The sequence below is a fragment of the Pogona vitticeps genome, chromosome 7 (assembly GCF_051106095.1).
Source record: "Pogona vitticeps strain Pit_001003342236 chromosome 7, PviZW2.1, whole genome shotgun sequence".
Classification (NCBI taxonomy): Eukaryota; Metazoa; Chordata; class Lepidosauria; order Squamata; family Agamidae; genus Pogona; species Pogona vitticeps.
The window spans coordinates 6425261-6439941 of record NC_135789.1 but is presented as its reverse complement, the minus strand read 5'-3'; the positions used below and the strand labels follow the sequence as shown (position 1 = coordinate 6439941).

The 14681-nt window shown below is 43.6% G+C and overlaps 1 protein-coding gene and 1 long non-coding RNA gene across 2 annotated transcripts in view; one reads left to right on the top strand and one right to left on the bottom strand.

Moving 5' to 3' along the window:
* MMEL1 (membrane metalloendopeptidase like 1) overlaps positions 1 to 14681 on the top strand; it is a 30932-nt gene that overhangs the window by 8999 nt on the left and 7252 nt on the right. Inside the window, exons 4-16 of the mRNA XM_020810426.3 lie at positions 1523 to 1684; positions 2456 to 2536; positions 3744 to 3839; positions 4509 to 4627; positions 5520 to 5585; positions 5821 to 5955; positions 7126 to 7215; positions 8490 to 8626; positions 9522 to 9615; positions 10538 to 10666; positions 11920 to 12018; positions 12905 to 12988; positions 14058 to 14161. Coding sequence (XP_020666085.3) covers positions 1523 to 1684; positions 2456 to 2536; positions 3744 to 3839; positions 4509 to 4627; positions 5520 to 5585; positions 5821 to 5955; positions 7126 to 7215; positions 8490 to 8626; positions 9522 to 9615; positions 10538 to 10666; positions 11920 to 12018; positions 12905 to 12988; positions 14058 to 14161 — 1396 coding nt within the window. The remainder of the gene's footprint in view (positions 1 to 1522; positions 1685 to 2455; positions 2537 to 3743; positions 3840 to 4508; positions 4628 to 5519; positions 5586 to 5820; positions 5956 to 7125; positions 7216 to 8489; positions 8627 to 9521; positions 9616 to 10537; positions 10667 to 11919; positions 12019 to 12904; positions 12989 to 14057; positions 14162 to 14681) is intronic.
* LOC144584022 (uncharacterized) lies at positions 2552 to 3885 on the bottom strand. Its single transcript, XR_013538014.1, has 2 exons — positions 3771 to 3885; positions 2552 to 2768 (listed from the first exon to the last, which is right to left on the bottom strand). It is a non-coding gene; the product is annotated as an uncharacterized LOC144584022 (long non-coding RNA).

The window sequence follows — 14681 nt, the reverse complement described above, 5'->3', positions numbered from 1 at the left end:
TTGAATTACTAAATTCCCAATGATTCAAAAGGCTTAGATTTGTCTGGTTTAGCACAATAAGCAGCAGGGGTTTAGCCGTTGATTACAGTATAGCCGTGTCTGTCCATCAGGTTTATGCATGTTAATTGGTGTTCTTAAAATGCATGGATGATTCTGTGTGTATGAAATAAGCACGGACACCAAATTCAGACAAATCACAAGTTCCAAACCAAATCAAGCCTGATTAGACTGCTTTGTAGGGGGTTCAGATCAAAGCAGAACTAACTACTTTGATTCCAGGACAAAGAGAACTGAATTTGCAAATCCATTCAGCTACAGTCAAGCCTCATGCTAAACCTCACCTTGTTTGGGTCCAGGGTCTAGCTGTGTTCAAACTTTGTATATGTCAGTGTAAAAACAAAACAAAAATAAGTTATAACGCTTTTGGTTTTCCGATTCATTGACTTTATAAAGTTAGAAATCAATTTAGATCTGGAGCAGGAACTGGGTCTTTGAGCTGGACTGAAAGTAAGATACAGTGGTGCCTCACTTAATGAGGATAATCCGTTCCAGCGAAATCGCTGTAGAACAAAATCCTCGTTAAGCGAAATAAAAAAGCCCATTGAAATGCATTGAAAACCCTTCAATGCATTCCAATGGGCTGAAAACTCACCGTCCAGCGAAGATCCTCCATGGGCCAGCCATTTTCGCTGCCTGTAAAGCGAGGAATCCATCCTAGAAAACAGTGGGGAGCCATTTTGTACACCCGGTGGCAGTTTTGAAACCCGATGATCAGCTGTTTTTAGAGTGTCGTAATGCGAAAATCGGTTCCTGAGGCAGGGAACCAAGCATTGTGAAGCGGATTTTTCCCATTTAAACCATTGTTTTGCGATCGCTTTTGCGATCACAAAAACCTAATCATCAAGTGATTTCTTCATTAAGCGAATCAATCGTTAAGCGAGGCACCACTATACATTCAGAACCTTCAGATCAAACTAGGGGAGCTGTGCGCCATCCTAGTATGAAGAATGCCACAATTTTCTTGAAGGTATGACGGGACTGGAAACCAAGCCCTAGAAGGAAAGACGGACAAAACTGGGGCTGTTTAGCCCGGCAGGAAGAAGAGTGAGGGGAGATAAGATCACACTTTTCAAATACTTAAAAAGTGGTCATACAGAGAAGGGGCAAGATCTGTTTTTGATCCTCCCAGAGGTGCAGGACACATAATAATGGGCTCAGGTTACAGAGAGCCAGATTTAGACTGAATATCAGGGGGGGAAACTCTTTATCTGTTAGAGCAATACAACAATGGGACCAATGACCTCGGGGGGTGGGGTGGGGTGAGCACAATACTGGAGGCCTTGAAGAGAAAATTGGACAACTAAAAGTCCGATACACTTTGATTTGGATTCCTGCCCTGAGTAGTGGGTTGGACTCGATGCCTTATAGGTCCCTACCAACTCCATGATTCTATGGTTCGATGAATAGGAAAATATCTTGTCTCTCCCCTGATGTTAATGTTTAATGTTTCTTTGACACACAGCGGCTCGGATCATTCAGAACATGGACCCAAAAGCTGAGCCCTGCCAGAACTTCTATCAGTATGCCTGTGGTGGATGGCTGAATAGGCATGTCATCCCAGAAACGAGTTCTAGATACAGCATCTTCGACACCCTAAGAGATGAGCTTGAGATTATTCTCAAAGGTGAGAGACTGTGATCTTGACTTTGTCCTCTCTGTGCGTGTACAGACCTGTACTTTGATTTGTCCAGACTCAATCTGAGGGTCAAACTAGACATGAAGGGTTAGGTGTCATCCCTGTGATCAATCCATTTCCCCTCCCACAACAGGATTCCCTCAGAGACAACTGCCTCAGCAATCAGACTTGCCAGTTAAGCCTGTACATATGGCTTCTAATAACCAATCACAAAACAAAGCATGCTATAAGGCGAGATACAAAGGAGACGAAAATCACGACCCTCCGATCTACTGGGAATAGATCCTTTTGCATATAGTTCCCAATCCAAGGTCTTCTCCTATGAGCTGCCCTGTAATTTTTTTACAGCAGAAATTAAATAAATAAGTATTTGAGTCCCTTTATTTGAATAATTTAAATGCTTGAATCCCTTTATAGAAGAAATTGGATGGATGGATGGATGGATGGATGGATGGATGGATGGATGGATGGATGGATGGATGGATGGATGGATGGATGGATGGATGGATGGATGGATGGATGGATGGATGGATGGATGGATGGATGGATGGATGGATGGATGGATGGATGGATGGATGGAAGAGTTGCTTACACTGGGAGAAATCAATTAGTCCAAGGTTGCCCAGAGAACTTTTGGACAGAGAGCCTAAGGGCTCTGGTGACATAATAGCTAAAAGGATGGGCCAAAAACAATAGGAAATCCCTGGTTTAGCTCTTGCCCTGTTGTGTGTTGGTGACTCTGCCTCTAACTCTCTTTAGGTGTGCTGGAGACGCCCAACAGCAAAGATCGAGAAGCCTTCCAGAAGGCAAAATTACTTTACAGATCTTGTATGAATGAAAGTGAGTCTCCTCTGATTTTTTTTTTTTTTTTTGAATTTATTCACTCTCTTCCCTGATCGATAGATTTACCTAAGATTCTGGTTGGAGAGACATGAACCTCTTCTCTGAATTCCAGAGCTTGGAGAAGTCTGAAGCTGCCACTCCTTCACCTCCTCCTTTTTGGTTATGCTTCATCATCACTTTTTCCTCCTCTTCTTCTTCTCCATCCTCTCCTCCTCTTCTTCTGCTTCCTCTGCAAAAAAAATAATAAAAAAATTGCATATTTATTTAAAACAGCATGGTTTCCTGGACCGTTTGTGCCAAATGGTGCCCTTGAGGAATTCAACATCATGCCCTTCCCTTGTCTCTCTGGCCTAGAAAGGGCAGGTCTGACCTCTAGACAGACCCAACAGGCCAAGTCCTGGGTCACCATCTTTGCCTCAGGCTGCTGGACAAGGATCTCTTCAAATTGGGGGAGGCCGTGATGCAATGCCTGCCTCCAGGCTGAACGCTCAGAGGTCAAGGTTTCCCATCTGTTGAGGTCCATTCCTAAGGCCTTCAGATCCCACTTGCAGATGTCCTTGTATCGCAGCTGTGGTCTCCCTCTGGGGTGATTTCCCTGCACTAGTTCTCCATAGAGGAGAACTTTTGGAATCCGACCATCAGCCATTCTCACGACGTGCCCAAGCCAATGTAGACGTTGCTGTTTCAGTAATGTATACATGCTAAAAATTCCAGCTTGTTCTAGGACTACTCTACTTGGAACTTTGTCCTGCCAGGTGATACCAAAAATTCATCAGAGACAACACATATGGAAGGTGTCCAGCTTCCTCTCCTGCCGTGCACAAGGGGTCCAGGACTCACTGCAGTACAGGATGTGCTCAGGACACAGGCTCTATAAACCTGGACCTTGGTACATACATTAACACTATATACAATTAAATGGAGTCTGGAAAGGTGTTGGTGATGTATGCAATCCATAATAATTTCTCTCTCTCTATCTCTATCTCTCTCGGTCAGTCAGTCGGTGATGCTTCTTATGGGATGTGTATATATATATATATATATATATATATATATATATATATATATATATATATATATATATATATATGCTGTATGTATAAAAATGCTTTGTTGCTTTCTCAGGCTATATGCAACAACATCGATTAATCCATAGATTATCTTATTTGCTTCTCCCACCCCACCCCCTCTGTCCAATCTCTAGGTTTCATAGAGCAAAGTGATTCCTTACCATTGCTGGAGGTTTTAGACATGATCGGAGGCTGGCCGGTGGCTTCTGCAGACTGGAATATTACCGACGGTAACAGGGAGGCCAGAGAGCCTTGGGGATGTAGCAGAGAGGGTTTTGGACCCCTGCCTTGATCAAGGGGGTTGGACTCGATGGCCTTAGAGGTCCCATCTAGGACAAAGAGAAATCAAAGATGGCAAACTCCAAACCTCTTTGATTTTCATGGGTTTATTCCAAATAGTGAGCAAATCTGTGAACTGGCAGAAGGGTAATGACACAGGATCATGCACACACCCTACTAGTTTGGATAGGTTTTGGATTCAGCACATTGACTAGTCTAATGTCAGCCTAGCCAAGCTTTGGCTGGTTAAGAGTATGCCCTTATTCAGCAGCCCAAACGACACATATTTACTCAGAAGTAAAGCCTCGCCGATGGCACTAGAACCTCAAGGCGGTGAGGAGTATAGAGAAACTGAAGCTTTCACAAAGCTGAGCTGAGGAAGGTTGGAGTCTTTGTAGGAGTTGCAGAAATGTCTCATGCTCATTTCCTAAACCATTGTTTTTAGAAGAAACATTCATGACCCCATACGTTGACCCCCTGGAATGATCAGACTCGCCAGATCTAATTAGCTTTGGTTTACTAGAGCCTCTGTTTACTAGTTTGTTGTTAGTTACTCTTTGTGTACTCCTCCCCCCCCCATCTTGTTCTGCTTGTTCTGTAAAAATCCTTTTTTACCACAGAGCCAAAGTGGAGCATGGAAGAACAGCTTGCCCTGCTGAATTCTCAATTTAATACCCGGATCCTAATTGACCTATTTGTATGGCATGATGACCGGGATTCCAGCCGGAATATAATTTATGTAAGCCTTCCAAAAAGTGATCAATTATGCATGGCACGGGGGGGGGCGGTTGGTCCTTTTCTGAGCATCGATCCTCTCTCGCTAAAATATCAATGACTTGTCCTTCCTCCCAAGTCGCTCAGTAGAAATGATTTACAGGCTTCACATTCCCCAGAGCAGACCACCCCCCTTCTCTCATCAACTGGCACTTACAGTCTCTGTAACTCACTCTGAGACTTATAAAGTAGGAAGAATAAAAACCATTTTTTAAAACTTACAGTTCTGAACAGATCACCCAGTAAACTGAACAAAACATGGCTGCTTTTGATCGACAGGCCTCAACAGACTGGTAGACCCCAACAGACTACAAAGAGGGAAAGAGCTCAGAGCAAAGAGGCGGGATTCCCTCTGAACTCAGAGGCAGGGAGGAGCAATTGGTTAATGTTGGATAGATTGACATGTAAAGTTCCCTACCTCCCAGCCATACATTCTCCAGGCAGCATGCGAGTTTGCAATAACTCCAACATTTATAAGGTGTGATTCAAACTTACAGGAAAGGCAAATGTTATACGGTTTGATAGTATCAACAAAAGATCCAGATGCGATCTCTAAACCTCATTACAGTAGCCCAGACAGTAGCTAGTCAACCTTCAGGGACAGGTAGTCTTCTGTGTTTGACCACAACCTTTCAGCATCTCTGTTAGAGATCTTCCTACCCCAACCAGCTGTCCCTTCCAGAGACCTTTTAAAGCTTGAAATAGAAGGTCATACCTTTGAGACTTTCCCCATGCGGAATTTTTTGCTTTGTTGTTCACTTATTGATCTTTTGAGATGCCTGATATTGAAACTTCCAATATTCATCGTGTCCCGTTTCCTATGAGTTTCTCGGGTTTCTTTCCTCTCCCACCTCCAGATTGACCAACCTGGGTTGGGAATGCCCTCCAGAGATTACTATTTCAACAATGGCAGCTACAAAAAAGTGAGTATTTTCTGCCGTTTCTAAATGCCATGGCGATAGGAAGCCTGTTAATGACTCTCACCGGGCTTAACACCAGCAGCATAAATATTGGCACCGCATGGCCATTGAGGTAAGAAGTCAATGTAGGCTTTGTTGCTCTTACCTGCCTGAGTCACATGACTTCGTAACTTGCGGCAATTTGGTGCTGTTTCAGTTCTAAACCCTGAATGACTGGTTTCTGTCTCCCTCTACATAGGTGAGAGAAGCATATTTCCAGTATATGGTCACCATTGCCAAGATGATTAGGCAAGACATGAACTTGACCAGAGATGACAGCTTTGTTCTGGAAGAAATGAGGAAGGTGATGGAGTTTGAAACAGATATTGCAAACGTAAGTACAGTGTTTGTGCAGAGTCCAAAGGTTTAAGCATAGTAATATTGGGAGGTCCAGTTTTTAGTGCACCTAAAAAAATCCCTCCCTCCCTCCCTCCCTCCCTCCTTTCTTTCTTTCTTTCTTTCTTTCTTTCTTTCTTTCTTTCTTTCTTTCTTTCTTTCTTTCTTTCTTTCTTTCTTTCTTTCTTTCTTTCTTTCTTTCTTTCTTTTTTCTTTTTCTTTCTTTCTTTCTTTCTTTCTTTCTTTCTTTCTTTCTTTCTTTCTCTCTCTCTCTCTCTCTCTCTCTCTCTCTCTCTCTCTCTCTCTCTCCTGCTTTTCCAAACAAACGTCTCCACAATGTAGACAAACAAGCAGATACCATTAAAAAAATTTACAAATATAGAGTGTATTCCACTTCTGAAGCACTGTGCTTGGATTCAGAAATGTTCTTTTGGAAGTTAAAATGTACTTACACTGCTTCTTCTTTCCCCTGCATAGTTTTTCTCCCTTCCTCTTTTAAAACAATAAAACCCGGAGCACTGAAAGGTGTAACTGCATCACTTTGATGTGATGTACATTCACCACATACTTTGTAGAGGTGCTCCCCCAAGCGGTGAAACAAGTCTTTGTGTCACACAACACATTTTCCTTATTTGCATGGCTTAGAAGATGACCGCAAGTTAAGTTTTGAAGTCCGATCACTGTATCTTGATAGAAATCTGTTGTGGGTAGGAAAATTGATTAATAGCAAGAAATGCATATTTCCCTAGATACCTAGATTATCCCATTCTTTGCTCTCCCTCACCCTTTTATTGGGGGAAAAATGATTTTCCCCCACAATAGTTTTGACTGATCACTAATTTCCAAATTTCTCCTGAGAGATCTACTTTCAGCTAAATGAAAGAAAATTCCCCCCTATCTATAGAAGAACACATACTCTGTAGCAGTTAGAGCAAAATACGATGAGAAAGATGATCTGGGTTCAAATTTCTGCTTGGCTGTGTAACTCACCAAGTTGAGTTTAGGACACCTGATCGTTGCAGTCTGATCTACCCCACAGAGTTATTGTGGGGGGGGGGAATGGAGGAAGACAGAGATGCAGAGCTGCCTGAAGAAAAAGCTGGGGTATCAATGAAATAAAGAAAGAAGCAAGAAATAAATAAAAGCAATTTTGTTCTCTGCTTTCTAGGCTACAACTCCGGTAGAGGAAAGACATGATTCCACGTCCCTCTACAATAAAATGACGATTGCTGAGCTCCAGGAAAGATTTGATTTGAGCGTGAGTGTCTGAAGGCACTTTCTCTAAAGTTCAACATGGCTAACAGCTGAAGGCTTCTGTCCCCTTCTGGTCCTGATACGTATATAAAGGTTTGGACCTTGGAAGGTAGAGAACAGAAACCTATGGCTTTATGTTGTTGTTATGGGCTCTCAACTCAGTTGGAACTTGGGGCTACCTTATAATTGCATGGTCTCCAAAAGGTCCCGTCCATTCTGGATCGGTGGCTTCCTATATCTAAGTCAAACTATGGCCTTGGGTGAGCAACTACCCCCCAGGATGCTTCCAGAAGAAGGGAATGGTAGACCACATGAGAATACTCGCTACTTAAAAACAACCCTGAAAAGGGTGGCATAAGCCAGAATTGACTTGACGATGATGATGACAATGACAATGACAATGATGGTGGTGATGATGATGATGATGATTCAAAAACCACCAGGCCCAGTCAAAACTATAAAAACATGGACTGGTATTCTATGATACAAGTTCCAACCAAAAATCTAAGTATCTGTTAAATATCGACACAGTATGTATGCTGTTCCGAATATTTATTATTTATTTATTTATTTATTTATTGGACTTATATACCGCCCCATAGCGCTACAAGCACTCACGGGGCGGTTTACAATTTTAATTATAAAGGCTACACATTGCCCCCCCAGCAAGCTGGGTACTCATTTTACCGACCTCGGAAGGATGGAAGGCTGAGTCAACCTTGAGCCGGCTACCTGGGATTTGAACCCCAGGTCGTGAGCACAGTTTTAGCTGCAGTACAGCGTTTTAACCACTGCGCCATGAGGCTCTTAATGGCCGGCAGATGGTCTTTAGCTCCTTCTGGGTGTAGGCACGATGGTCTGGTGCGGTCCCAGGGGCAGCTCCGGCCTGAAAGCTCTCTCTCCCCCTAGGCCAGGTGGTTGATGTTGAGAGGGGGTGAGGCAGCCAGGAGCAGCAGGCCGCAAGGCCTGTAACCACAGAGGGAGATCCAGCAGGGGCCCAACCACAGACTCACTGCCTCTCACACAGTGAGCTATGGTCGGCAGATGGTCTTTGGCTCCTTCTGGGTGCAGGCACGATGGTCTGGTGCGGTCCCAGGAGCAGCTCCGGCCTGAAAGCTGCCGATTTTTGTAACTCTGCTGGTGTTATTTCTGTAATATTGCCTGTGTTGCAGAACACAATCCCTAGAGCACCATGGTGGGTGGAAGCATTCATATTTCAGCTTCTATAGACAGTCAAAACCTCTCAGGTTCATCTCTCTTTCTTTTTTGTACCTCTAGGACTTCAACTGGACCTTCTTCATCCAAAACATCATGTCTTCAGTAAATATCAAGATCAACCCCAGTGAGGAGGTGGTTGTACACGGAATACCATACCTCCGGCAGTTGAAAGCCGTCATTGCCAACTATTCAGCCAGGTAGATAAAATCAGTTGCGGAAAACAGAAAGAAACAAAGAGACAGTAGAGAGATTATGAAAAACAGGGGGGGGGGGAAATAGAAAGAGAGGAAGAAGAAGGAGATAGAAGAAGAAAAGGCAGGAAAAAGAGAGAGAACAACAAAGGAAGGGGGAAAAGAGGCAGGGATAATGTAAACGACCCTTCGTTCTTTGCACTAAATCAGTGGTATATAAATGGAATGAATGAATGAATGAATGAATGAATGAATGAATGAATGAATGAATGAATGAATGAATGAATGAATGAATGAATGGGACGCATGAGAGGGAAGAGAAAGGAGGAAGAGAACAGTAAAGTGAGAAACTAGGAGTGATATGGTGTGGGAGAGATAAAAATATGAGGAAATATACGAGAGGGCAGCAAATCTGCTCTGTTTTTTAGCCTGAACCTGAAAGAACTGTCCAAGTTACTTAGCACAGTTTCTGAATTGGGTTCAGCACCTTGGAAAGTGTCTATAGACTTGAATCTGACATGCTTTCCACATTCGTGCATTTGCCACCTTTCACTGGAGACCAGAAGAGTAAGAGACAAAAACAGAGGCTATGGAGAACAGGGAGGGAAGAGGGGGAGGGAAGGAAGGAAGGAAGGAAGGAAGGAAGGAAGGAAGGAAGGAAGGAAGGAAGGAAGGAAGGAAGGAAGGAAGGAAGGAAGGAAGGAAGGAAGGAAGGAAGGAAGGAAGGAAGGAAGGAAGGAAGGAGTGGATGGATGGATGGATGGATGGATGGATGGATGGATGGATGGATGGATGGATGGATGGATGGATGGATGGATGGATGGATGGATGGATGGATGGATGGATGGATGGATGGATGGGAATTTCACAATACTAGCCTCTGGTCTCTCTGCACCTGCAGCACTCTCCAGAACTACCTGGTTTGGCGCATGGTGCTTGACAGAGTTAGTGGCTTGAGCCGGCGTTTCAAAGAAGCCCGGGCCAGTTACAGGAAGGTAATATCCCCCCATCTTGCTCCTAATTAGCCGTTTGCAGAACTAGCAGTAATCCGACCATGCCGTATGTGTTTCCTTTTTTAAAAAAAATTATTTAAACGTTGTTGTTGTTGTTGTTTACTTCCCATGCATTTTCTTCTGTTTTAATTACATCGTTGTGATTAATCACACAAAGACAATCAGTACTGTTGTTTTCTGTGTTGGAACTGGATGGGAGAAAGACATCTATGAAAATAATTCATGTAGGCATGGGTGCTTCTTTATGAATGGCTGAAATCCACTAGTAAGTTGCAGCTAGAGTAGGCCCATTGAATCAGTGGCACTCACAGAGGAGTCAACTCACCAAATCCCCACTGATTCAAGGCACCTATTCTAGTTGTGACTCACTGCTGGATTACAGCCAATAAATGGGTCAAATCCCAATGCAGTGAACCACAGAGTCCCATCAAGTGATGACTCATCTGTGCTGCAGATCTCAATGAGTCTACTCTAGCAACATGCTGCTGCCAACAGGACAAGAATATGTGATTGCATATATAAGCTTATCTTCTTAGGATCAAACAATGTTACAAATAGCACATTGATGGAAACCGGAATTCCTTGAGTGCTGGAGGCCAACTCATTGCCACAGGGCAAGCTTTCCACGCCCCCTACAGCTTACAAATCAGCTGCTTTGCTTTGTGATGGGTCACCAGGATGCTAAAAACAAGCTCATGCTCTTCCGGCATCCCATCTCTGTGGTTGGAGCCCCTTGACCTCCAATAGTCACGGAGAGCTTTGGAAGGAAGGGTGGAAGGTTTAGCTGGGTGAAGGTCAGGGTGGCGAAAAAGTGAGAAGGTACTAAGACAGAGCATGACAAGGCTGGATGGTTAGGACTGTGATGATATTCCAGTGTTTGTTTTGTTTTGTTTTTTAATCTAAGGCTCTTTATGGTACAATGGTGGAGGAGGCTCGGTGGCGGGAGTGTGTGAGCTACGTCAATACAAACATGGAGAATGCAGTAGGCGCACTATATGTTCGGGAGACTTTTGCCGGCAAGAGTAAAAGGATGGTAAGTTGTGTTTCTTGTCTTGTCTTCCTCTTCCTCCTCTTTGTTGAAGACTTAAAATCCAATCAAGAGCCCCAACTAGATCAAACCCAATGGATAAATGGCACTGAATAAGTCAATACAAATGTAAGCCATTGATCCGATAGGTCTGTTGTAGATAGGTCTAGGAACTAGACTTTCATTTCATAAATTTATATACTGCTGACTTAGTGTGGACACTATGCTAAGCGGTTTACAAATATAAAATTAACAATAACCGAAATGTGGGCTAATGTGTGACCTATATGTATTATTCCAAGGGTTCTTGGGAATGCCTGGTTACCACCATCTCCTCCTCCTGCTCTTGTTCCTCCTTCTTGTCATCATCATCATCTTGGAACTGCATTGCTGGAGGGGATCTTATGGGTCATCGAACCTAGTGTCTGTCAAGGACGCATGGCAGAGAATCGAACTCCCAACCCTCTGGCTCCGCAGTCACCTAAACCAGTCCTCCTCTGTCTCTTCTTCTTCCATCTCTCTTTCTTTGTTTCCTTCTTCTCTTTCCTCAGTCTTCTCCACTTCTTCTGTGATGATTCTTACAGTGAAATGTTCACCCTTCTGAGCCTTGGTGAAAGGCCACCCTAATTGTCAAGGCATGCAAAGCCAGAGGTGAACTCGTCATCTCCAGAATGGCTGCTGTCTTCCACGGATCCTTTGGGGGAAGAGAAAAAGAACCCCACCACATCTAGGTTCTCATTCTGTCAGGGGAAATCACCATCCCAGCTCACCTCCCTGCTAAGACAATGACCAACATCGAATGGTTAGACTCAACTAGAGTAGACTCATTGAATCAACTGGTTAACAGTTAAATCAACACTTAAGTGAAACCCATTGAGTCAGTGGGTCTACTCTCATGGGGAATTGAACCCAAGCCTTCTGAGACCTAGTCCACCACACCCAGTAATGATGTTATTTGGACACAACTGCAATTCCACTTCCATGGCCTTGCTCTTTGGAACCATTGTAAATCAACAATATTTTTGTCTCCATTGCCATATCTAGAATAGACCGACCAACCAACAATATTTTTGTCTCCATTGCCATATCTAGAATAGACCGACCAACCAACGTTTGCTAGCATAGAAACAACCTTGTTCCAACGCTGGGTGCAGCTGACCCACCAAACCTATAAACTGTTGGTCTTCATTGCGCAACCTGCCGTTCTATTATTAGAAGCAGCCTGAGATGCGTGTCTCCCCGTTCGTCTTTCTTTCTAGGTCGGAGACCTCATTGAAAAAATCCGTGAAGTGTTTATTGAAACTCTGGATGAATTGCAGTGGATGGATGAAGTATCTAAAGGAAAAGCTCGGGAGAAGGTGAGGCAGAAGATATGTACGTGAGACTAAATTTTAGGAATGAAATTTCACAAGGACGATCTCCTTCACCTGGAAGAAACCAAAATAAATCAGGTCTTTGTCGACTATATCAGTAGCTCATAACCTTGGGGTCCTCAGTTGTTCTTGGACTACAACTCCCAGAAATCCTGGCCAGCACAGCTCATGGTGAAGGCTTCTGGGAGTTGTAGTCCAAAAACATCTGGAGACTCAAGATGGGGAACTACTGGAATATATCACAAAGACAGTTGGCGGAATTTTCTAAGTGACCATTTCAAACTTTAATACAAATTTCTCATGTTACATTTCAGTGGCACAGGGAGACCATTTGGTTTTGTCCCGAGAAGTCATTATTTCAGAAACCACTTTCATTTCAAAATAGAGGTTGAGACAGGGCTTGACCACCTCCTTGGGTCCCAGATCGTTGTATCCAGCAGTTTGGAGAAGTATGTTCTAGCCAGGAATTGTCATAACTTAGGAAGCCCCTCCCTAGCCCGAACAACACACCCAAAAGTACGAGTAAAGAATTCGATTTAGAGCATTTATTGGGAGCTAATATGGTTGCTTTGTAGATTAGATAGATCCAGAAGTTCTGGTAATGATCAATCCAATCTGAGTTATGGGCTAAGTTCAGTGGGGTGCAGTCTGAAAAATTCTCACATCAATTAAAACTTATTCGTTGTTAAGGTTTGAGAAGACTCTTTGTTGATTTTTGCCGCAACAGATTGATACAGCTTCCCCTCAAAAATTCGTCCAAATTAAATGAATTGTGGAAATCATTAGGACGTGCTTCATTACATTAACGCAATCATGTCGCATTTAGTCTTAATGAAAGACAAAAATTAAGATGCGGCTCTTTTTCTCCAAGGCGATTGCAATCAAAGAGCAGATCGGCTACCCAGATTACATTCTGGAAGATGAGAATGAGAAATTGGATCGGGAATATGCAAATGTGAGTAGCAAGGCCACACTTTCACATGAGCAGGGCTGTTTATTTGTGTTCACTTCGTTTTGTTGTCTTTCATTATGACTGCTGACATCACAGGTATTTGTATGCGGTCTTGTGTTAAGCCAAGATTCCTTGGGAGACAATGGCTAAAATCCAACGGTAAGTTGCAACTAGAGTAACCCCATTTGAACCAATGGAACCTTCAGAAGAATTGATTCACCAAAACCCCTCTGATCCAATGGGCCTACTCTAGTTGTGGTTTGCTATTGGATTTCAGCCATTTTTCATGCGAAAATGTCACCCTTTTCCCCTCTTATTCCCGTTCCCTTAAAAGAAGGCTGCTTTGCAATTTTTCCCCCAAATGCTCTCCATATTTGGGGGACAATTTCTTTCCCCCCCACCTCCTGCCCCCAAAGTCCAAGAAAATATGGAGGAGCAGGGACAAGATTTCGAACTTGAGGGTATCAGTTGTGAGCTTTGGAATAAAGGAACTAAGCCATGTATCCATGTTCAGCTGATGGACCTTTGGGTGGACAGAACCTTGGATGAGACAGGCCATTCATTGAACTGGTGTAGCTTTTCTCAGGCTCTTAGGAGTCCTAATCCCAGTAAAATGTTGCAAGAAGGTTCTTCTGACTTTGTTGCTCCCAAATAGGCTACAACTGTCTGGATAGTTCAACAGTTTAGCTTTCTGGCTGCAAAGCCAGAGGTTGGGAGTTTGATTCCCTACTGTGTAGCCCAGAAGAGCCAGCCTGGGGAGCCTTGGGCAAGCTGCAAATTCCCTGGGCGCCCTCTGGAGGAAGGGAATGGAAAACCACTTCTGAGCACTTTCTACTAGAAAACCCTGGAAAGAGTGACCAAAATTTGGAACTGACTTGATGGCATGCGATTATTCTTATTTAAAAAGATCAAGAAACTAATTGTATACCATTTTTACTACCGTTAAGATGTTATTTGCACTGCACATGATTTTATGTCATTTTTGGTTCCTTATCTTTGCCAATGTCTACATGGGAATGGGATGCCAGCCCAACCCAACCGTTGCTTTCAGAACTATTTCATCTTCTTTCAGCTTAACTTCAGTGAGCATGAATACTTCAAAAACATCCTGCAGAACCTCCGAGCGCAGGCACAGAAAAGCCTGAGGAAGTTGCGGGAAAGGGTCAACCAAGATACGTGAGTGTCTGGATTCCATGAGGTCTTACAGTTGAGGTGAGGAAGCTGTGGCCCTTAAGATGTTGTTAAACTGTTAACTCCCATCATGCCAGCCCATTGGGTGTATTGGCGAAACCTGACGGGGAGTTGAAGTACAACAACATCAGGGTTTTTTGGGTGTGTGTGTGTGTGAAACCACATTTGACCTTGCCATCCTGCTGCCGGTCTCAGAAGGCACACAATGAACATTAATTGGGGCTCTGGGCAACATTCGATACAAACTGTTCTTGCAGTCCTGAGTAGAAATGGACATGAACCAAACAGTGAACTGTTTAAAAAAACAACCCACAAACCGGGCTTGTTCATGATTCCCTTTGTACAAGCTGTCTTGCCAAAATAAATTCAAGTCCCAGTTTTTTTTCCATCCTGTGCTTTGTTTTGTTTCGGCAAAATGGACGCCATCACCCCCTTCCTGTTAGCCCCGTCGCTTCCCTTCCTGGTCGTAGCACCTCCTCCTTTTCCTCACCGGCCACTGCCATCT